The sequence below is a fragment of the Ictalurus punctatus genome, chromosome 19 (genome assembly GCF_001660625.3).
Source record: "Ictalurus punctatus breed USDA103 chromosome 19, Coco_2.0, whole genome shotgun sequence".
Taxonomy (NCBI): domain Eukaryota; kingdom Metazoa; phylum Chordata; class Actinopteri; order Siluriformes; family Ictaluridae; genus Ictalurus; species Ictalurus punctatus.
Genome location: NC_030434.2, coordinates 9,066,217 through 9,089,654, shown reverse-complemented (window position 1 = coordinate 9,089,654; position 23,438 = coordinate 9,066,217). Strand labels below are relative to the sequence as shown.

Here is a 23,438-nt window from a genome sequence, read left to right as displayed (position 1 = left end):
TTCTACCCCTGTGTGTGTGTGTGGAGTTTGCATGTTCTACCCCTGAGTGTGTGTGTGGAGTTTGCATGTTCTACCCCTGTGTGTGCGGAGTTTGCATGTTCTACCCCTGTGTGTGTGCGGAGTTTGCATGTTCTACCCCTGTGTGTGTGTGGAGTTTGCATGTTCTACCCCTGTGTGTGTGCGGAGTTTGCATGTTCTCCTGCTTTGTGGGTTTTCTCCGGGTACTCTGGTTTCCTCCCCCAGTCCAAAGACATGCGTTGTCAGCTGACTGGCATTTCCAAATTGTCCGTAGTGTCTGAATGTATGTGTGAATGTATGTGTGAATGTGTGTGCGATTGTGCCCTGTGATGTGCCCTCCCCCTCTTGTGCCCCAAGTCCTGTGATAGGCTCCCTGCGACCCTGTGTAGGATAAAAGGTACAGAAAATGTATGGATGAACGGATGGATGATCAGTTCAGAATAGCCTGTGAACTAACAGCCCTTGTGTGAACTAACAACTTGTTATCAATGTAAATTACACCTTGTGGCCAAAAGCAAGTGGACACCTCTTCATCACACCCATATGTGGTTCTCCTCCAAACTGATGCCACAAACTTATAAGCTCACAACTGTATAGAATGTATTTGTATGCTGTAGCATTACCATTTCCCTTCACTGCAACTAAGAGATGCAAACACTGTTCCAGCATCACAAGGTCTCTGTGCACAAAGCGAGCTCCATGAAGATGTGATTGCACAGAGCCCTGTATCAGTGCCAGACCTTACAAATGCTCTTGTGGCTGAATGAGAATCTAGAAGAAAGCCTTTCCAACTAGACTGGAGGCTTTTTGCAACAACAAAAGAGTCCATATTAATCGGGTGCACATATGGGTGCCATGATCAGGTGTCCACATACTTTTGGCTATATAGTGTTGAGACCTTTTTTTTTTTTTTGTTTAAATTGGGATGCAGTTGCAATGCATACCACTGTGTGTGCGTGTGTGTGTGTGTGTGTGCGCGTGCGTGCGTGCGTGTGAGTGAGTGACTCGCGTGCGCGCGCACCGCGCCCCCACACACCGCCAGACGGAGCCTCCCCATTCTGGTAAACTGCGAACACAAACACAGGCGCTGGGATATTTCGTCGGTGCATCCTCTGTAGTCGAAAAGGCGAATACTGCAGCTGAATACACGGAAGTCTTTTCTGTGTTTATTAGTGATCATGTCAGCCAGACCGGGATTCTATCGCCAGGAGCTCAACAAGACAGTATGGGAGGTGCCCGAGCGCTACCAGATCCTCACGCCGGTCGGCTCGGGCGCGTACGGCTCCGTGTGGTGAGTTCTAACCTGAGACACATGAGACAGTAGGGTATGGCCCACATGCATCATCATAACAAAATGCAAAATAAAATAAAAGTTCAGCCCATTTCTGATTTTGCCAGTCATTAAAAATGACCTTGTATAAACCGAGCTCATTGTAAGCACCCTTTGCCTTATTCAGCAGATGCAAGATTATTATTATTATTATTATTATTATTATTATTATTATTATTATTATTGAAATGAAGTTTACTACTCAGTCCTGAAGCTTTCATGTTCAGGAAGTGAACCCCAGTGTTGTGTCCAGTATGGAGAGGTTGCACTGGGAAAGTAGATCCTATCAAGGGGTTTATCAGTGACCTTGCATATACCCTGGCTTATTTAAACTCCACATTCATGATCATTCCCTTCAAACCTAACAAGCAAATGGATCTGACTATGTCTTTTCAGTTCTGATGTGAAGCCTGATGCGTATGCACTTCACACGTCCGAACAATGGAAACAACATGAAAACAAAAGTAAAAGAAGGTGATGTCTAACCCATTGGCAACATGTCAGAATGTACATAACAGTTGAACGTGGCCGGTTATTCTACAGACGGTTCTTTGCCTGGTATCCGTCATTGTAGTTTTGGTGCCTAAACAAAAGGTTTTTTAAACAATCCGATGATTTGATATGCACAGGTAGGTTTGCAATATGGAGAATGGAGAATGCATGTCATATACAAGACTGAATTTGTATTTAAGCAATAAATTGTCATTAAAGCAACGCCTAATGTGTGCACGTAGTCTTCCTGTTGGCTAGCACATGCAGATGCCTTGAAGCTATATGATTAGACCACCCAGTGACATGCCCAACTATGGTTGCTATGGTGAGCTGTCATAGTGATATTGTTTCCTGCATCATCTTAAAATATCTGTCTAGTCTTAGTGCCTTTGAGCAACAATAAGCTTTTATTATTATTATTATTATTATTATTATTATTATTGACTTACACTGGGACATAAGGCATTTCAGTCACAGTGTAAGTATTTATCAATTCCCACCAATCCTGAAATGAGAAAACGTGATGGAAAGCACACACAGTGCTTGTAAAACCAGCATTGTTTTCAAATTGCTGCTCATGCAGTGCCTTGGGCAGTGTCACAAGGCAACACACACAAGTTAGGGCAGTTTACTGAGGGAGTGTGTGTATTTGATCTGCCAGAGGCCCATGAATGGTCAGCTGGTGGACTGGCAGGAGAGAGGATCTAAGGCATCTTTCCCAGAGTCAGTTGTGTTGGACTTCTGCCCATGAACTGCCCATGGGTTGCTATATATGCAGTACTGCAGCGAAAAGCATGTGGACACCCGAATATTGAACATTGCATTCCAAAACCATGGGCATTAATCTTGAGTTGTTCCTCTTTGCTGTTATAATACACCTTCACTCTTCTGGGAAGGCTTTCCACTAGATTTAGGTGTTCAGTGGGGTTGAGGTCAGGGATATATATATTTCATAAAGTTTTAAATAACCGATCAAATAAATTAAACCTAACTTCATACTATCTGTCCAGCCATTTTCCATTCTCACACAGGCTCACAAGGAGCCTGGAGCCTATCCCAGGGAACTCGGGACACATTTCTATTATTTTTTTTGCCAACCCATCACAAGTGCACACGCACTCACACGCAACAGACAATTTGGAAATGCCAGTCAGTCTGCAATGCATGTCTTTGGACTGGGGAGGAAACCAGAGTACCCAAAGGAAACCCCCAAAGCATGGGGAGAACATGCACCATGTATTCAAGGTGGAGTCGGGATTCCATCCCCCAACCGCGGAGGTGTGAGGCAAACGTGCTAACCATTAAGCCCCCTAACGTCATCCTATGCCTCATTGTATCATTTACTGTCCATTTATATTTCTTATTTAGCTTATCTCTTTCTTATTGATATATTATCGACTTTATTGTGTAGTAATTCATTTATTTCCTATTTTCCTCATGCAGTATTTTATTTATTTTTTTTTAAATTGCCTCTTGGTTTGAATAAGTCTGTGAATGTGTGTGTGCATGGTACACTGCGATGGACTGGCATCCCATCTGGGGTGAATTCTCCTGCCTTATGCCCAGATTTACTGGGGATGGCTCCAGATTCAACAATATCCTTTCCAGGGTGAAGTAGTTACTGAAGATGAATAAATGAAGGAATGAATATTTCCTAATTGCCTCACAGAATATAAGATAATGAGAAGAGCATGTCCAGACCTATCTAGGTGTTCTACTGGCCCAGTGGGTTTTGCCAGACTTTGATGAAATGCAGACTAGAGCAATTAAAATTGTCAGTATTGACCACTTTTCTCATTGTCCAATGAGCTGCTGTTGATTAGGGTGGAATTTTACTGCTTTTAGAATAGATTACAGGATTATTTCATTAAAGCCAGCATCATTTAAAGATGAAGTCTCATAAATAAATTCTGAAATGACTTCAGCCTGATTGAAAATATCATGACACGACAAAGTTTGCCTTTCTATGTCAATAGTTAGGGACAGAATGGTATGCAAAGACTTTTGATGGCTTTGTGTCTCATTAAAGTTTTGTGGGATTAATAGTCAGTGATTAATAATGCACCGTAATACTTTATCATATATGTACAGTATTTAGGCTCTATATTTAGATTGGCTGCATATGTCCAGATTCTACATGAATATGTATCTTGAGCCAAATGTGGTTAACTCGGGTGCCTATATATACAGTGGATATAAAAGTCTACACAGCCCTGTTAAAAGGGCAAGTTTTTGTGATGGAAAAAAGATAAAGCATGTTAGAATGTTTCCACCCTAAACATTTTAGGGAAAAATAAAAAAGTTACAGTAACCTTGTTGTTGTATAAGTGTTCACACCCTTTTAATAACTGGGTTCACTTCTTCTTGTTTTCATCTGACTGCTGAAGCAATGGTCCACAAAGAGCTTACAAAGCATGCATGGTATCTCACTGTCAAAAAGGTATCAATCAGGAGAGGGGTATAAAAGAATTTCCGAAACATTAGATGTACCATGGAACACAGTGAAAGCCATCATCAATAAATAGAGAAAATGGAGCATCAAAGTGACATCACCAAAACCAGGACGTCCCTCCAAATTTAACAAAAGGAGAAGACAAAATCTTACCAGGAAGGCTGCCAAGAGACCTACAGCAACATTAAAGGAGCTGCAGGAATATCTGACAAGTACTGATTACTCTGTGCATGTGGAAATAATCTCTCTCATTCTTCACATGTCTGGGATGTGGGGTAGGGTGGCAAGATGGAAGACATTTCTCAAAAAAACATCCAAGTTCAACTAAATCACCCCAAACCACATGGGAAAATGTGTTATGGTCTGATGAAACCAAGTCCAAAATGTATAATAATTCCAAAAGCTATGTTTGGTGCAAAAAAAAGAGCATCACCAAAAGAACCCCATACCCATGGTGAAGCATGGTGGTGGCAGCTTCGTGCTTTAGGGCTGCTTTTCTTCATCCAGAACTGGGTCTTTTATCAAGGTGGATGGAATCGTGAACGGCTACAAATACCGGTCGATTTTAGTGGAAAACCTTCAGGAGTCTGCTTATAAGCTGAAGATGAAAATGAATTTCACCTTTCAGCACTGCATTGACCCAAAGCATGGAAAGGAAAAAGGAGATCAATGTTTTTGAGTGACATAGGGGCGGCTGTGGCTCAGGTGGTAGAGCGGGTTGTCCACTAATCGTAGGGTTGGCGGTTCGATTCCCGGCCCACATGACTCCACATGCCGAAGTGTCCTTGGGCAAGACACTGAACCCCAAGTTGCTCTCAATGGCAAGCTAGCGCCTTGCATGGCAGCTCTGCTACCATGGGTGTGTGTGTGTGAATGGGTGAATGAGAACCAGTGTACAGGACTTTGGAACTGTTAAGGTTAAAAAAAAAAAAAGCACTATATAAGTGCAGACCATTTACCTAGCCAGAGCCCAGACCTGAATCCAACTAAAAATCTGTGGGGTGACCTGAAGTGGGCTTACAATTTGACAGATATAGAATGTTTTTGCAAGAAAGAGTGAGAAAATATCGCCAAGTCAAGATTTGCCATCATGTGCCTGATAGACTCTTACCCAAAAAATCAAAAGGTGCTTCAACAGTATTAATGTATTAATTTAGGGGTGTGCACACCTATGCAACTAAATTATAAGGTTTTTTTTGCTTTTTTTCCTTATGAATGTCTGTGATTGTTTTTCACATATAATTATTACAATGTATAATTTATATACATTGTAATTTCATACTGATGGTGGAAAAAAGTTCAGACATCATTTATCTTAGTTAAAATTTTTAACTTCACAAAAACGTGCCATTTTAACAGGGGTGTGTAGACTTTTTATATCCACTGTATGACTTTTTATCATTTGGGGATTCCATAGTGCAGCCCCCCCAAACCCCAATGAGTAAATGTATCTAGTTAGGGCACACAATGTAAAGCAACAACAATTTTATCCATCTGGATTTAAACAAGGTGAATTTTCCCGAACAAACAGCAACACTTGAGATTATCGAGGACAATGCCAGCTGAGAACTAGAATGCTTTAAATGCTATATGGACTCTAGCAGTGGGAATTTTCTCTGCAGTGACATTTAATGCTTCTCTGTCTTGCTGGCTAGTGGATAATTGGGAGTTTGGCAGATGCCTGCAGAATACTACATGTCTCAGTGTGTAATATCAGCTGTAAAGTAAGGCTGCATTCACAAGGACTTAAAAGAATTCATTTCTATGCATTGTTGGTATGTAGTAAGCATGGTTGTGGGTAGAGATCAATATTCCTATAGGTGAAATATTACAGTAGAGGCTTGCCATGAGTGGCACTTTTATATTTTTAGCACCGGATTATACAATGTGGGCTGACAACTGTAATTAGTTTCTGCTTTGTTCTCCTCAAAACTGATGTGAATGACTGAAGCCTTGTTAAAACTGCCTCCCATTGGCTGATGTGTATATACACTCTCTGGCTACTTCATTAAGACCACCTGTACATCTGACCATTCATGTAATTATCCAATCAGCCAATCATGTGACAGGAGTGCAGTGCATGCAGGTACATGTCAAGAGCTTCAGTTATTGTACAAATCAAACATCAGAATAAGGAAAAAATGTGATTTCAGTAACTTTGAATGTGGCATGGTTGTTGGTGCCAGATGGGCTGATGTAAGCATTCCCAAACACCATTGATCTCCTGGGAATTTCACACACAGCAGTTTCTAGACTTTCACACAGAATGGTGCGAAAAACTAAAAAACCATCCAGTGAAAGGCAGATCTTGTTGATGAGAGAGGTGAGAGGAGAATGACCAGACTGTTCAGCTGCCAGAAACTGGTGTCTAGCTATGCATCTCCTTTGCAGCAGGTCATAACAGCAAAAGGACGCTCTACTAAGTACTAAAGATGCTTGTCATGAAGGGGTTGAATAATTTTGAAAATGGAGAAACACATTATAAGTTGCATTTTCAGTTGAATTTTGGGAAACCACTTGAAGCATTCGTTGTGTTGAACTATTTCTATTGCTTTTGTTTGATTTGTTCATTGCGAACAGCTGAAAGTCTGTACATTTTGACAATAAACCGGATTTGCAATGGGGGTTGAATAATTTTGATTGCAACTGTACATATCATATAATGAATGATATATGACTCACTTTCAGTCACCACTTTATCCGTGTTAGAGTCGCAGTGGATCCGGTGCCTATTCCAGTACACAGGGTGTGAGGTGAAAACACACCCTTTATGGGAGGCTAGTCTATGACAGGTCACCAGACGACACCATGCAACATTCATACACACCTAAGAGTGGTTTATCTTTGCCCGTCCACATATTGGCATGATTCAGTCTGTGTGCCATTTCTGTACATGTTCTCCCCATGTCCGAGTGTGTTTCCTCCCAGAAACATGTTATTCACTGCGACTCAAACAAAGAAAAAGCGATTCGAGTGATTGGGTAAAGTAGCATTCATTACATGCTATATAATTTGCTTTTAATTGGCAAGGTGTAAAATTTATACCTCAGTCAGCTTCCTGATAGTAGTTCATAGAACACAAGCTATATTATTGAACCAAGTGGCTGTATATGGTGAATATAAAACATTTTATTGACAAAGCTTTCATCCAGCATTATAGCAGTGTAATGACAGATTAAAATACGCAGTTCATGGAACTTTAATTAAGCCAAATAAGAAATAATAGGTGCAATGAGTCACTAGAAATTTTTAAGTTGGAGACGCTTGACATTTTTTACAGTGCAGAAGTAAACTAATACAGTTTGAATAGGGCTTAAGATAATGTTTTCGTTATGTTTTTTTAAAAATGAAATTCGCCAGAGTTGCTCCTGACGAAAGAATGAAAAAGTTAATTGGAGTGATGCCTAGAAGAACCATTTTTGGTTAATAACAAACCTTTTGATTGACGGCCCTTCAAAGCTTTTGTTTGTGCCACAGGGAACTAAAAACCACAGCAGAGATATTATCCTGATGTAAAAGGATCTCTGCATTAAAAATAATTTCTTGGTTTGTTGTATCAACAACACAAAATGGTTAAAGTATCTTGGACCAAAAGTGTGTAATTCTTGTGATGAATAAGAGTACAATCACACTTGGTGTTCAATAATGTTCTCTACGTATGACCACATATATCATGTTCCATAATATATTTTTTTCCTCCAGATTTTATATAAATCATAAACCTCATCTGTCCTTAGTATCTTCAGTCACACACTTTTGTTTAGTCTTATTATACTCTAGCATTTGAGAACGTGCACATGATCAAGACTTTTTTTTCAGCAGAATAACAAACATAATTGACATCAGGCATAGAGCAGTAGCCTTAGATTGTATCTAGTGCTGATATTGATATTGAGCTTTGCTATGCCTGGTTTTGGGTCTAAATGGATAATAGTGTATTACACTTTTAGTGTAATAGATTTTAATCCAGTTTTCTCTCTGTTTTTCACTCTCCTGGTATCTTCATTGTCTTTTTGCAAGCTATAATGTTTCATGTTTGTGTTTGCTCTACATGCTGTCCCTTACATGACTAACATGACCTCTTCTCTTCTCTTCCCAACTTTACCTCCCTTCGCTTTCCTTTAGCTCTGCGTATGATGTGCAGCTTCGTCAAAAGGTAGCCATTAAGAAGCTCTCTCGGCCATTTCAGTCTCTCATTCACAGTCGGCGCACCTACAGGGAACTGCGATTGCTCAAGCACATGAAACACGAGAATGTGAGTTAGCCACACACAACACGCATAGAGTAAATTTCTCAGATGCGGATAGCTGTATTTACTTGGTTACAGATACTTTAGTAGAGGTTTTCTAGGATTTGTGCTTCCTGCATATTTTACTTTTGCTTAAGTATAGTTGTCTGTGTAGAAATGCACACGTTCCAGTCTGTAAATCATGCCAATCTCTTAAATTGACTGCCCAAATGCCAGTGACTTAATACATGTTCACATATGTTTTGTAGAGCAGCGTGTGAGAGATGACTACATAGTGGTGTTAAACAGGAAGCAGAATTTGAATAATCAGATTCCATACCACTCAGCTCCACTGATAAAATGACATAAGATCCAGAGGGTGTAATTCAGTATGTCTAGTGTAGCTAGAGTAGTTCAGTTTAGCACTATACTCATCCTCTTGTAATCATTCTAGCATCAAGTGCAGTTTATATATAAATATTTAGATAAGTATTTATGAAGAGGTCATGCAGAGGCAGCTGTAGATATAATGGGTATAAAAAGTCCACACACCCCTGTTAAAATCGCAGGTTTTTGTGATGTTAAAAATTAAACCGAGGTAAATCAGTTCTGATCCTTTCCCACCTGTAATGTGATCTAGCAACCAACAAAATACAAGCGAAATACAAATAGAAACATTTGGGGTGGGGGATCAAACTCACAATAATCTGGGGGAGGGGGGATCAAACTTACAATAACCTGGGTGCGTAAGTACCAAAGAATTTTCCAAAATATTAAATGTACCATGGAACAGCTTGAAGGCCATCATCAACAAGTGGAGAAAATGGGGCACCAAAGTGACGTTAGCAAGAACAGGACATCCCTAAAAAATTGAAGAAAGGACAAGAAGAAACCTATCAGGGAGGCTGCCAAGAGACCTACAGCAATATTAAAGGAGTTGCAGGAATATTTAGCAAGTACTTGTCACTCCCTGCATGTGACAACAACCTCTTGTATTCTTCACGTATAGGCTACGGGTAGAGTGGCTACACAGAAGCCCTTTCTCACAAAAATAAACTATTAAAGCCCACCTAAATTTTGCCAAAACTGTATGGCAACATGTGTTATGGTTAGATGAGACCAAGGTAGAACTTTTTGGTCATAAGTTATGTTAGGCATGAAAACAAGACAGCTTATCACCTAAAGAACACTATACCCATGGTGAAGCATGGTGGTGGCAGCATCATGAGGTAAGGGCTGCTCCTTTTCCGCTGGGACTGGGGCTCTACTAAAGGTAGAGGGTATCATGGATAGCTCCAAATACCAATCTATTTTGGCAAAAAATCGGCAGGCCTCTGTTAGACAGCTGAATATAAAGGATGAAGAATTTCACCTTCCCACACAATAGCAACCCAAAGTGCAAATCCATGCCAACAAAGGAGTGGCTACAGAAGAGGAAGATTTATGTATTTATGATTGTGTTTTACCCCAATAGCAGCAGAGCAAAAGTAATGAGAATTGTTGTCCTCCATTCTCACATAACGTTCCATCAGAAAGGAATTTTCAGAATATTATCCTAAACAGGAAAAAAATTTAAAAGCCCAAATTCCAATTATAACAGTGCAGAACAACATTCAAAAAGCACAGCAAACAAAGACTGAGATCGCATATGAGCTTTTTTTTTAATTTATTGTTGCTTGTTAACATGGCAGACAGACAATAATGTACAAGGAAAGAAATGCAAATGAGAATACTGTTTAGAGAGAGAGAGAGAGAGAGAGAGAGAGAGAGAGAGAGAAATGTAGATCACATCAATATATGTTGACAAACAGGACTCAGATGTGCCGGCTTAGTCATTATCTCTCTAGCTTGTCCTCCAAACATTCCCCTCTTGCTGCATACTGCCATTAAACTATGCCCCCACCTACTACATACTCCCACAGCCTGACACAGGCCAGCTGTTTGGCCTGTGACTTACTCCCCCACCCTGACAATAGAGAAATTCAGCACTACCATCTGTGCCCCTGGCTTGTGAACCGCTGTAAACTTAATAGGATGTAATGTCAGATAAAAAGAGTGATCCATGCACTGGCATCCTTCATGTGATGGAGCCATTACAGTGGAGCAATGTCTGAACAGAAAGTGAAGAAGTGCCCCAATAAGTAGTGTCAGAGAGTGAGAATCGCCCATTTAGATCTTGTAAGATCCAAGTAAGATCTTTTTAGTAAGTGCTTCTGAGGTCTGAATAATTGGTTACAAACCTGCGATAAGATCCTGCCAGCTTTTTGGACCTGGGTTGCGGGTAGTCCGCAATTGCAGCTGTTTTATTCATTTGGGATGCACTAGCCCATGACCCAAGTGGAAGCCCATAAGCCTATGGATTTTTGTAAAATTTTGAAACAGCATTCACCTTGCAGAAGTCCACACAGAAAGGACCTGTCAGGCTTGGGTACAATGGGGCTGTTCCAGTCATTGTTTGATTCCCTTAATACTCTCATCTCCAGCATCCTGAACTACTGACCTTTGGTATCACAAACCCCAGAGGTATTGAACATCATTTTTATTGAGTGTTGGACCGTTCTCCGAGCTTTCATTAATTACACCCAACACGCCCTGGGCTTACACCCATATAATGATTCAAAAGGAGAAAACTCAGTGGAGGCCTAGAGCACCTCCAGGACTGCAAATTATAGGACTCCTAACCATTTATCCCCAAATGTCTATTATTGTGTATGAACTTACACATCATATTTTTAAATATCTTTTTAAAGTGCTCTGGAATTGTATTAGCATTTTCCTTGACGTAAGTGCTGTGCCTTGATTTGTCAGGATCCCTAGCTGCAACACCAACCTCAATAGTCCCACACAGTGTAAATAGTCCCATGTCATCCAATGAGCGACTCCAGCAAACAATGCATGATTGTATGTTGACTACAGCAAACATTGCATGATTTAATAATGTAAAATATGCCCCCTGTTGGGTGGAGAAAGGTTAACGTCAAACTGAAAGAAACCCTGTAACACTACACACCCTTTAATTACACACCCAAACTGAAACTAAACACTCTGTATCGATCATTTGTGTTTATGCATTTTCTTTAGGTTATTGGGTTGCTAGATGTTTTCTCTCCTGCAGCATCACTAGAAGAATTCAATGAGGTGTAAGTATCTACCTGGTCCTCTAGCTACAATTTGGTTTAGACTACAGTATAGTAAGTTTATTCTGGCTATTTGCAGAAAGTGAATTTGCCTGTGGGACGATAAATGTATGTGATAAAGGCTATTTACATTATAAGTGCTACAAATGATGCACGAGGAAATATGTTATGGTATGAAATAACCTTTTTAGATAATACACTGTTACTTATCATCAGATATAACACTTTGTTAACAATCATACCGTGTAATCTGTCACCTCTCTATCTTTTCAGCTACCTTGTGACTAATCTGATGGGAGCAGACCTCAACAACATAGTCAAGTTTCAACGCCTTTCAGATGAGCATGTGCAGTTCCTCATTTATCAGTTACTTCGTGGCCTTAAGGTATTTCAGGGATTGGATTTGATAGCTCTAAAATGTACTTCTTGTTTCTCTCTCCATTTTGCCTTCTTCAATATCTATAATTCGTTTTCTCTCTTCATTTCTCCCAAAACAGTACATCCATTCAGCTGGACTAATACACAGAGTGAGTTTTTCCCTTTTTCTTTCCATATTCTATGTTCTGTTAACAAACTACTGTATGTAGATGTAGATGTCTGTAGGAGCTGATTTGCTAATTTAATTAGCATGAACCTGTGTAATGCAGTAATGCGTTGGGCATTGTGATTGGGCAATAATTTTTCCTCTATTTTAAATGCTTTCTTAAACCATTAGAACATGTGGAAAAGTAACAGTGCAATTATAGTAATACATATATTACGATTAGTGTCAAATTAGTGTGGATAGATAGTGGATATTAGTGTCAAAAAGGTTTATAAACATGTGTATTAATTCTTGTACAAACACAATCTGGACTGTTGAAGTGATTGCAAGAATGAAAGAATTCATAATGGCATTTGAGATTCTGTTAATAGTATGTGGAAGTAAGTGGATACTGTATATGATCAATGAAGTGGTTTGTATAGACTATATAAAGGGAGAAATGTATTGTATAAGACTGGTGTTTAAGTTGTATGTCATGTACATAATTATATCTTGTGTTGTTGTTTTTTTTAAATAAAATATTTGTTTTACAGGATCTAAAGCCAAGCAATGTAGCTGTGAATGAAGACTGTGAACTCAGGGTGAGAACTGTACTGCACATAATCAGTTTCTAAGCAATTGAAAATATTCTATAATAAAGATTAAATATAACAATATAAAACATTTGAGTATGAAGTGGTGTGAATTTGAATTTGATTGGGTCGCCAGATCCTGGATTTCGGATTGGCCAGGCAGACAGATGATGAGATGACTGGGTATGTGGCAACACGCTGGTACAGAGCACCTGAAATTATGCTCAACTGGATGCATTATAATCAGACAGGTGAGAAAGCCTTATGAAAGCAATCAGTACCCCTCGATGGTCGGTTTTTACCTACTTGCGTGCTGTTATTAAAGATTATTAATAATTATTCATATCAACTAAGTACTAAGAAATATTTCAGTTTTAAAATCAATTGCACAAATCGTCTGGGTTACACATGTGACCCTGTTCCCTGAGAAGGGAACGAGACGTTGCGTTTAGCATAACACTATGGGAGCATCTCTCGTGCACTACCGGCATCTGAAGCTTGTGTAAAATCATGCCTATTTGTAGGCCTGCCATGATCAGGTGACGTGGCAATTAAGCACGTCGCGTGATATAAATATGGCACCTGTGAACTGCGCCATCGGCCTCTGATCTGAAGCGAAGACGCAATTCACAGGCCTGCCCTGGTATGACAAAGCTACACAGCGTCTCGTTCCGTTCTCAGGGAACAGGGTTACATGCGTAACCCAGACGTTCCCTTTCAAAGGGAACTTCGACGTTGCGTTTAGCATAAAACTATGGGAACGAGAATACCTCCGTCATACCGAGGGTACGGCCTGTTCAAAAAGACCCAAGCCCGAGGGTCACTACAAGACACTCGAGCCCATGGTGGAATGAATATCCAGGCTGTAATAACGAATGAATGTGTGTGGCATAGACCACCCTGCAGCAGCACACACATCCTGTAAGGATACCACTTTGGACAAAGCCTTCGCGGAGGCGACCGCCCTAGTGGAATTAGCCCTTATGCCCAGAGGCGTAGCGAGAACGCATGCCTCATAAGCAAGAGAGATTGCTTCCACTATCCAATTAGAGATGCGCTGCTTTGACACAGCATCACCTATACTGTCGCCGCCAAAGCAGACCAGCAGCTGCTCCGACTTACGCCACTGGCCGGAGCGGTGGACGTAAGTACAGAGAGCCCTTCCTGGACACAGCAGGTGCATTCTCTCTTGTTCCGGTGTAGGAAATGGAAGAGAGCTGAAAGCCTGCAACACCACTGGGTGGGCAGCCGATGTAGGCACTTTAGGAATATAATCTGGCATAGGATACAGGAAGGCCTTGGCTAATCCAGGGGCAAAGTCAAGGCAGGAAGGGGAAACGGAGAGAGCTTGTAGATCCCCTACTTGCCTGAGAGATGTCAGGGCCAGCAGAAGAGCTACCTTTAGAGTCAGAAGCTTCTCAGAGGCTGACTCTAAGGGCTCAAATGGGGCCCCTGACAGACCTTCCAGGACCACAGAAAGGTCCCAGGAAGGTATGCGCGGCCTGCAGATGGGCCTCAGACGTGGCTGGCTGAAATGGCGGCCACGTAAACCCTGATTGTAGAAGGAGCCCACCCTGCTGAGAAACGTTCTTGTAAGAACTCCAGGACTGTAGCTATTACGCAGTTAATTGGGTCTACAGTGGATCCCTGTGGATGGAATTCTCCTAAGGAGTGCCATCTAGCAGGGATATTATCTGTGAGAACCATATTCTAGCTGGCCAATAAGGTGCTACTAGTAGCAGACATAGACTTTCTAGGCGAACTCTCGCTAGAACTTGTGGGAGCAGAGCGATCGGGGGAAAAGCGTACATATGTGACCTCAGCCACATGTGCACGATGGCGTCCAGGCTTAATTGTGCGGGAGCAGTGAGGGCGAGCCACAGCGGGCCATGTGTTGTCTCCTCGCATGCGAACACACGCAGTCCCGCTTGACCAAACCTTGCCATATGTACTCCACCACTTGTGGATGGAGCCACTAATTCCTGGGCCTCAGCCCCTGCCTCAACAGGATGTCTGCCCCCATATTCCCAGAATGTACATTGCACTCACTGACAAAATTTCCCTCTGCCAAGAGAAGAATTAGACATAATCCTCCCTGGTGGTCAATATATGAGACCACCACTGTGTTGTCTGTAAACACATGTCGACCTCTCAATTGAGGAAGAAGGAATTTCAGTGCTAGAAATATGGCCCACATTTCTAGGCAATTTATATGCCGCTCCACATGAGGGCTGCTCTAGAGACAGTGAGCTGGACAGCTGTCTAAGACCGTGCTCCAGCCCGTGAGGAAGGTGTCTGTCATTACAGTCTTGCGCTAAGGCGACACCCCTAGAGTGTGACCCAAGGCTAGAAACCAGGGACACTCAATTCTCAGAGCACGTAGGCATCGCTGCGTGACACTGATTACTCTCAGACATTTCGTCCTTGGATGAAACCCCCAACTTCTCAGCCACCACTGAACGGTCTCCTGTGCAATAGGCCCATAAGCTCCAATAGTCTCCCAAGATCCAGCTTTATCTTGCTCAGTGTTGATAGGATTGATTCTATGCCCTCATTGTAGTGGAATCCTTATAACCCCTAGAAAAGTTGTCCACTGCACTGGGGAAAGCATACTTTTCTGAGGTTCAACCTGAGCCCTAAGTTCTTCATGTGGGCGAGAACAACATCTCGATGTTGAACCGCTAGTTCCCTGGATCGTGCTAGAATTAACCAGTCGCCCAGGTAGTTTAGTACACGGATGCCCTGGAGTCACAATGGAGCCAGAGTGACATCCATGCACTTTGTGGAGGTGCGAGGGGATAAAGCTAACAATATTTCTATGTGGAAAATTGCACCTTTTAGATCTATCGTCACAAACCAGTCCTCAAACTGAATCTGTGGAACAAGTTTGGGCGTCAGGATCTTGAACCTGTATGTCCGAAGAGTACAGTTCAGATGACGCAGATCTAAAATTAGCCGCATACTCCTCTATTTTTTGTGGACCAATAAATAACAGCTGTAAAAACCTCCCTCCCTCAGGGAAAGGGGTACATGTTCTATGGCCCCTTTGTCCAAGAGGGATCTTACTTCCTGCACTAACATCGGGCTCTGGTCTGTGCTGACTACTGTGGTGAGCACACCTCTGAACCGGGGCGGTCGAGCTCTACACTGGACCCGGTAACCCTTTTCTATGGTAGACAGAACCCATGGAGACACATTTGGCAATAGTTTCCATGCTGCCAGACAGTCTTTTAGTGATGTTAACTATTCCTCATTCTATTGGAGGGAAAGCATCAGATTTTCGTTACCCTGTGACAGCTCACTGACCAGAGAACACTGAAAACTTGGGACAGCCTTGGCTAGGGGAGGCCCTACAGTAGCACTGGGGGATAACTGCCCTAACAACCTCATGTCCCATGATACGTCCCTCCACGTCCCCTCAGGACCGCTCTTCTTTGCCTGCTTGGCCTTTATGACCATTCTCAGCTCAGGCCTAGTAGCAGGCTGCATCTGTTAGCAAAAGCTCCTGCAACAAACGACCACAAATGCATAGATATAAAAGAGCTATATGTATTTTATTAACTTTCCAGTCTGTTTAATGGTGGTTGATGATGGATACTGGCACTGCTTTGTCAGGAGAGAAAGTAAAAACATAATTAATCTTAGGATTTTGATTACTCCATTATGTTCACAGCACAGCTTAGATTATTAGATGTGTAACGTTAATATGTATCTGTATTTTTATCTTAAATATTTTAACAATGCAGTATTTAGAGTTCATGTCATTTATAACAACGTGCTGTTTTAGAGTATATTGTGATTTATTTAACAAAAAAAAAAAATTCCAAAGATGTAATAGTTTCAAATGTGTGATTCTGGTTGATTGGTAATTTTTCTTTTTCAGTGGATATCTGGTCTGTGGGATGTATTATGGGTGAACTTATCAAAGGGAAGGTCTTGTTTCCAGGAAATGACTGTATCCTTTATCTAGCCAAGACTAGATGCACTTCTAAGTGTCACCTTTAAAAGAGCTGCTTTCTCTCCCTAGTAAGACAGAAGGTTGCATTGTGGTAGTCTAATTTACAGTTGCAATCAAAATTATCCGACCCCCATTGCAAATTGGGTTTATTGTCAAAATTTACAGACTTCCAGCTGTGTGCAATTAACAAATCAACAAAAGCAACTGAAATAGTTCAACACAACGAATGCTTCAAGTTGTTTGTTTCCCCAAATTCAACTGAAAATGCAACTTATGACTTCTCCAGTTTCAAAATTATTCAACCCCTTCACGACAAGCATCTTTAACACTAGTAGAGCACCCTTTTGCTCTTATGACCTGCTGCAAAGGAGATGCATAGCCAGACCCCAGCTACTGACAGCGTTCCTGAGGAATCTTAGCCCATTCCTCATGAGCAATGGCCTCCAGTTCAGTAATATTTTGGGGTTTGCGTGCTGCAAACCGCCGCCTTCAAATCCCACCAGAGATTTTCTATGAGGCTCAAATCAGGTGATTGTGATGGCCCTGTAGAATCTTCCAGGACTTCTTCTGCAACCAAGCCTTTGTGGAATTTGAGGTATGCTTTGGATCATTGTCCTGTTGGAAGGTCCAATGATGCCCAAGCTTCAGCTTCCTCATAGACGGCATGACGTTTTCTCCTAGGATTTCCTGATACTTCAGTGAATCCATCTCGCCTTCCACACACTGCAGGTTTCCAGTGCCAGAGGATGCAAAGCAGCCCAAGAGCATCACAAAGCCACCACCATGCTTCACTGTGGATAGAGTGTTCTTTCTTCATTCTTCTTCCTCCAGACATACCGCTGATCCCTCATGCCAGTTTTGTTTCATTGCTGTTGACACAGAACAGAATCCCAAAACTTCTGTGGCTTATTTATATGATTGTGAGCTGACTTTTCTTGTACTTTTGGGTCAGTAGTGGTGTACATCTTGGAGTTCTGGCATGAAAACCTTCTGCATTTAGTACGCGCCTTACTCTGCTCATTGAAACCTCAGTGCCTGTTGCCACCAAGCCTTGCTGCAGGTCTTTTGCAGTCACTCGAGGGTTTTTCACAACCTGTCTTCTCAGAAATCTGCTTGCAGCCATTGATAGCTTCCTTTTTCTGTCATTATAAGTTGCATTTTCAGTTGAAGTTGCTGAAACCACTTGAAGCATTCGTTGTGTTGAACTATTTCAATTGCTTTTGTTTGAATTGTTCACTGCAAACAGCTGAACGTCTGTAAATTTTGACAATAAACCTAATTTGCAATGGAGGTTGAATAATTTTGATTGCAACTCTACATTATATAATCTGATAGCAAGAAAGAACACAAGTATTAAATACTTATTTTTTAAGTGTTAGACATGGAATTAAGTTTTGAACTGATACAGTACTATAATTTACATCCATAGATTTACAACTTTCTGTTATTAGTTGTAGTATACTGGTATATTGATTTTTTTCCCCCTCTTTCGGCTGCTCCCATTCGGGATCGCCACAGTGGATCACCTGTCCACATATTTGATTCCGACACAAGTTTTACACCGGATGCCCTTCCTGAAGCAACCCTCCCCATTTTCTGGGCTTGGGACCGGCACTGAGAGTGCACTGGCTTGTGCAACCCTCCAGTGGCTGGGGTTCCCTGACTGGGAATTGCACTGGTATATTGATTATTCTCACAAAATAGTAGGTGGATTCTATGGCAGTGGTATGGAGCTACATAAGACTTTAATTTCTATGCTCTGATGATCTTTAATGCTGCTTCTTCAGATATAGATCAGCTGAAGAGAATCATGGAGGTGGTTGGTACCCCAACTCCTGACCTTCTGAAGAAGATCTCTTCAGAGCATGTGAGATTTACTGCATGTAGATTCTCTATGGGTGGATTGTAATTTGTAAGATTTTTTCCAGGGCCAACCTGTACAAACACTTCAAGACCCAGGGGATAATTTAAGTGGCTATATGGAATCCAGTAGAATAATTGACTCTAATAATTCCTATGTTAAATGGGTCACATCCACATACTATAAATGTTAGTGGTAAGCCCAACAGCAGCTGTGGATGTTTGATGTTTGAACTTTTATTGTCCAGGCCCAGAAATACATCCAGTCCCTTCCCTACATGCCCCAGCAGGATCTGGGGAAGATATTCAGAGGAGCCAATCCACAGGGTGAGGGTAAACATACAGCAGAGGCCATTCACCTATGCTAAAGATATTCAAACAATTTTTTTCACAACCCCAGAAATTTCATGTTATCATATATTTCCTGTGTTAAGTAAATTAGGGTATTTACTTAATTTCCAGAAGAGGTCATTTCAATATAATTGCTAACAGAAAAAAATATTTGAGCTTTTATTTCCTATATTATATTTTCAGTGGGTCAGAAGTTTACAGTTTAGTATTTGGTGGCTTTGTCCTTTAATTGTTTGAACTTGAATCAAATGCTTGGGGTAGCCTTCTACAAGCATCTCACAATACTTTGCTGGAATATTTGCTCCTTCCTCCTGACAAAATTGGTGTCACTCCGTCAGGTTTGTAGGAATCCTTGCTGAAACATGCTTTGAAATTTAAGTTCACAAATTTTCTGTAGGATTCAGGTCAAGGCTTTGTGATGGCCACTCCAAAACATTCACTTTGTCTTTAAGCATTCTTTTTCAACTTTGGAGGTATGCTTAGGATTATTGTCCTGCTGGAAGACCCGGTTGTGATCGAGTTTTAACTTTCTGGCTGATCTCTTAAGGTGTTGCTTTAGTATTTCTAAATAATCCTCCTTCCTCGTGATGTCACCTATTTTCTGAAGTGCATCAGTCCCTTTTTTTTCAGCAAAACACCCTCCAACATGAAGCTGCCACCCCCGTGCTTCACAGCTGGAATGGTGTTTTTCAGATTAAATGCCTTTTAGGCCATGGCAGTCGGGGTTAATATACATGTAGTGTATGTATGGTCCCCAAATTTTTATATTTGCATACAATTGTTTGTACAGATGCTCTTTGTACATTCAGTTGTTTGGAAATAGCTCCTAAGGAGGAACCAGACTTGTGGAGACCCACAATTGTTTCTGAGGTCTTGGTTGAGTTGCTTAGATTTTCCCATGGTATCAAGAGCAAAAGGACATTGGATCGTAAATTCAACCACAGGTACACTCCCACTTAACTCCTAATTATGCCGTTGGCCAACCAGACCCTTCTAAAAGTCATGGCATCAATTTCTGGAATCCTCCAGACTGATTAAAGAGATAACTTGGTGTATGTAAACTTTTGACCAACTGGATTTCTGGAATTAATGCTGAAATACTGTAAATCTGTGTCTAATCATTAAAAAAAAAAAAAAAAAAAAAAAAAGACCTCTGAAGTGAACAAAGTAGATGCCCTAATTGACTTGCTGTGTAGTGTGAAGTTGTGAAAAAGCTTAATTTTTTTTCTATCTTTTGGAAGACGTTTTTAAATTGAGCGAAAGGGTAGATGATTGCTTTTATCTTTGAACTTCTAACCAAATCCAAACACAACACTTACTGTGTCTAGTAAGAGCTATACCATGTCTATACTTTCAGTAAACAGAGCATATATTTTTAGCCAGGCTGATCAATATTTACCTCCTGTAATCTTATACTTAATTTTACTTCATGTGCTTCTTACCTTCATTTCTCCGTTACTCTGTTTATCCCTGTATCTTTCAGCGGTAGATTTGTTGAAGAGAATGCTGGTGTTAGACTGCGACAGGCGGATCTCTGCCACTGAAGCCCTGTCCCACCCTTATTTCTCTCAGTACCACGATCCTGAAGATGAACCTGAGGCACCACTATATGACCAAACCCCCGAGAGCAAGGACCGCATGCTGGAGGAATGGAAGGGTCAGAGAAAAAAAGATGTTGTTTTACATATTGAATAAAGTTGCTTGACCGAATCATTGCTCCAACTAATAGGTATATATTTTTAAAATTGAGTGCATAACTCATTGATTTTCTTTTATCGTCCCTCCATTCTCTTTCTACAGAGCTGGTGTTTGAGGAAGTTAACAGTTTTAAAGCCCCTGTCAACCAAACAGAAAGCCTCCAGGCCGAGCAGTAAAAGTAACTGTTCAACAATCCAAACCGAGTCTAACCAACTACCCAAGAAGGATAAATACTATTGATTTGTTTCTCATTCCACACAAGACTGAGGATCTAAGGACCTGCCAGTTAGGCAGCTAGAAAATGAGAACAATGCATTCCATAGGCGTAAAGACTTTGCGTGTGCGCGCGTGTGCGCGTGTGCGTGTATGTGTATGTGTGTGTGCGGGGTATATACTTATGAATGCTGGAAAGTAATACGTCTCTACTTTCTAGGATGCATTATAGACTCATACATGCACAACCAATATATTATTATAGGAAGCATGTTGTGTTTTAATTGAACTTTTTTTATAACGAGGACAATACAAGAAATGTAGAGCGAAATATGGAGGTCAATCAAACCAAACTGAAGAGAAGAAGGTCAGCCTTAAATCTACATGTTTACAGAGAAGGATTGAGCGAAAGGCATTAACATTGTGTGAACAACACAGTGGAAACACTAGATGAACAGTGAATCAAATAGATAAAAGAAGCATTACATCTAGTAGTACACTTGGATGAAGGATATATATTATTGGCATTATGAAGTTATGAGAGTGATTCAGAATACAAGTTATTCACAGTGTTTGGTTTGTTGCGCCAAAGACTTGAGGAAACCAAAATAATTACAGATATATGCATAGATGGGTGACAGATTAAAAGAAAATCTGGTGACTGTTACGCTGCGAAGGTATTTTGCCGGCATGTTTTGTGTTCATTGGTCCCCTTGGAGGGAAGGGTGACTGGAAATCATTACAAACTTCTTCTCACTGATCACCTTTGTAGTATAATGAAACATTTCTAACCTGATGATGGTGGCCTCTTCCAGGATCACAATGCTCCCATCCACAGGACACAAGAGCTCACTGAATGATTTGATGAGTGTGAAAATGTTGTTAATCATATGCTATGACCTTAACCGTAACCAGATCTCAACCTAATTGAACGCCTGTGGGAGATTTTTGACAAATGTGTTTGATAGCGTTCTATACCACCATTATCAAAGCACCAACTATGGGAATATCTCGTTCAACACCTCCAGTACAGTACCAGAGACTTGTAGAAGTGTTTTCTCCTTGAGTTGTTTTTTTAAAAAATTTTTTACCTGTAGCTATTAACTTGTGTTTCAATTCTTTTTTGTTAACTTCTGGCATTTACAGTTACATATTGTATGTATGCATACACATACATATAGTTCAGTACAAACGTTTGCATTTCCTTAATTTGAAATTAAACCAACAACTGTCAAAACGTGAATGTTAAGATATTACTAGTTAACAAAATGATATTTCTGAATGTGATCTAAATGTGGATGTTATTCCATATACCTCTTATTCAATCTCAGTTTTAGGAAAAAAAAGTTTATTTCTCCTTTACTTTTTACTACAGTGTGGTCTTTGTGTTTGTTTCTTACATTTCTCAGTAATGGATTTCACTGCTGGTTATGGTTACGGTAAACACATTGATGTCTTACCTCTGTAAAAGGTCAATCTTTTGTTTTAGGTCTTGTGAGAGCTCTTTTCTTGATTCCATTGACTCAACTGCTTACAGCAAACAGCTTACAAATAATTATGATTGAAATGTTCAAGCCTCACATAAGACTTACTGAAAGTAAACATGTGGTTTACGTCTTTAGACAACTTAATAAGACGCATTTAGATAAATTAACTTGAACATTAAAACAGGGACACGATAGAGTATACTCTAACATGCAGCATGTCTAAATGTGGTAATATCTCACTTTTCAAGATCTTTATATTACTTAAAACAGTTGATCATAACACTGACTTATTGCGTACCTCAGTTGCTTTTGTGAGTGTGAAATGTCTGACTTGAAAGTGGAAAATGTTTTGTGTTGAGATGTTGTATGTTTGTTTTTAATAGCTGTTCTTCCATTGATGATGAACTGGTGCTTGACTGACCGTAGTGAGTCGGAATATCAATGTGTTTTCAACACTTCACTCACACACCAGTTATTAGAGAAATGTGATATATACAGTTGGTTTGCACTGCACTGGTTTAACTTATGTTATGAATTCTTTAGGCCTCAAAACGTTTTTGCTAAATAAATAAATACATTCCACCAATCCAACTCAATATAGATTTATTTCATAAGCTTATTTATTTATTTACATTTTATGGCATGTGGCAGATGCCCTTATCTTACATTTATACATCTGAGCAATTGAGGGTTAAGGGCCTTGCCCAAGGGCCCAACAGTGGTAGCGTGGCAGTGCTGGGGCTTGAACTCCTGATCTTCTGAGCAGTAACCCAGAACCTTTAACCACTGAGCCACCAATCAAACGATCCAACTATCCATAATCAAACTATCCAAATATTAGGCTTATTTAAATATGTACAATCGTGTTTGGGCTGTTTGTCGGAATGATAAAGTGGAAGACAGGCTAAAGTACACAGAAACACAATATTAATAAATATAATAACTTTGATAGTGTTGGCTCGTGAGGTCCACCACTATAACAGAATTCTGAAAGCTTCATCATCAACACTTAATTAAAACTTGAACCTATTTCTTGAACCTATTAGTGCAATAATAACATAAATGTAGTTTTTAAATAATAGTGTACACTTTTAAAAA

General features: G+C 40.5%; 1 protein-coding gene across 1 annotated transcript; it reads left to right on the top strand.

Annotated features, from left to right (window-relative positions):
- Positions 1-1,049: 1,049 nt before the first annotated feature.
- Positions 1,050-23,056, top strand: mapk11 (mitogen-activated protein kinase 11). The gene is made up of 13 exons (XM_053688207.1): positions 1,050-1,079; positions 1,192-1,309; positions 8,418-8,547; positions 11,602-11,660; positions 11,931-12,042; positions 12,155-12,184; positions 12,735-12,782; positions 12,910-13,024; positions 16,657-16,728; positions 18,519-18,598; positions 18,840-18,918; positions 20,426-20,599; positions 20,743-23,056. The coding sequence occupies exons 2-13, from the start codon at positions 1,197-1,199 to the stop codon at positions 20,814-20,816; spliced, it is 1,086 nt and encodes a 361-aa protein (XP_053544182.1). The 5' UTR covers positions 1,050-1,079; positions 1,192-1,196; the 3' UTR covers positions 20,817-23,056.
- The last annotated feature ends 382 nt before the right edge of the window (positions 23,057-23,438 follow it).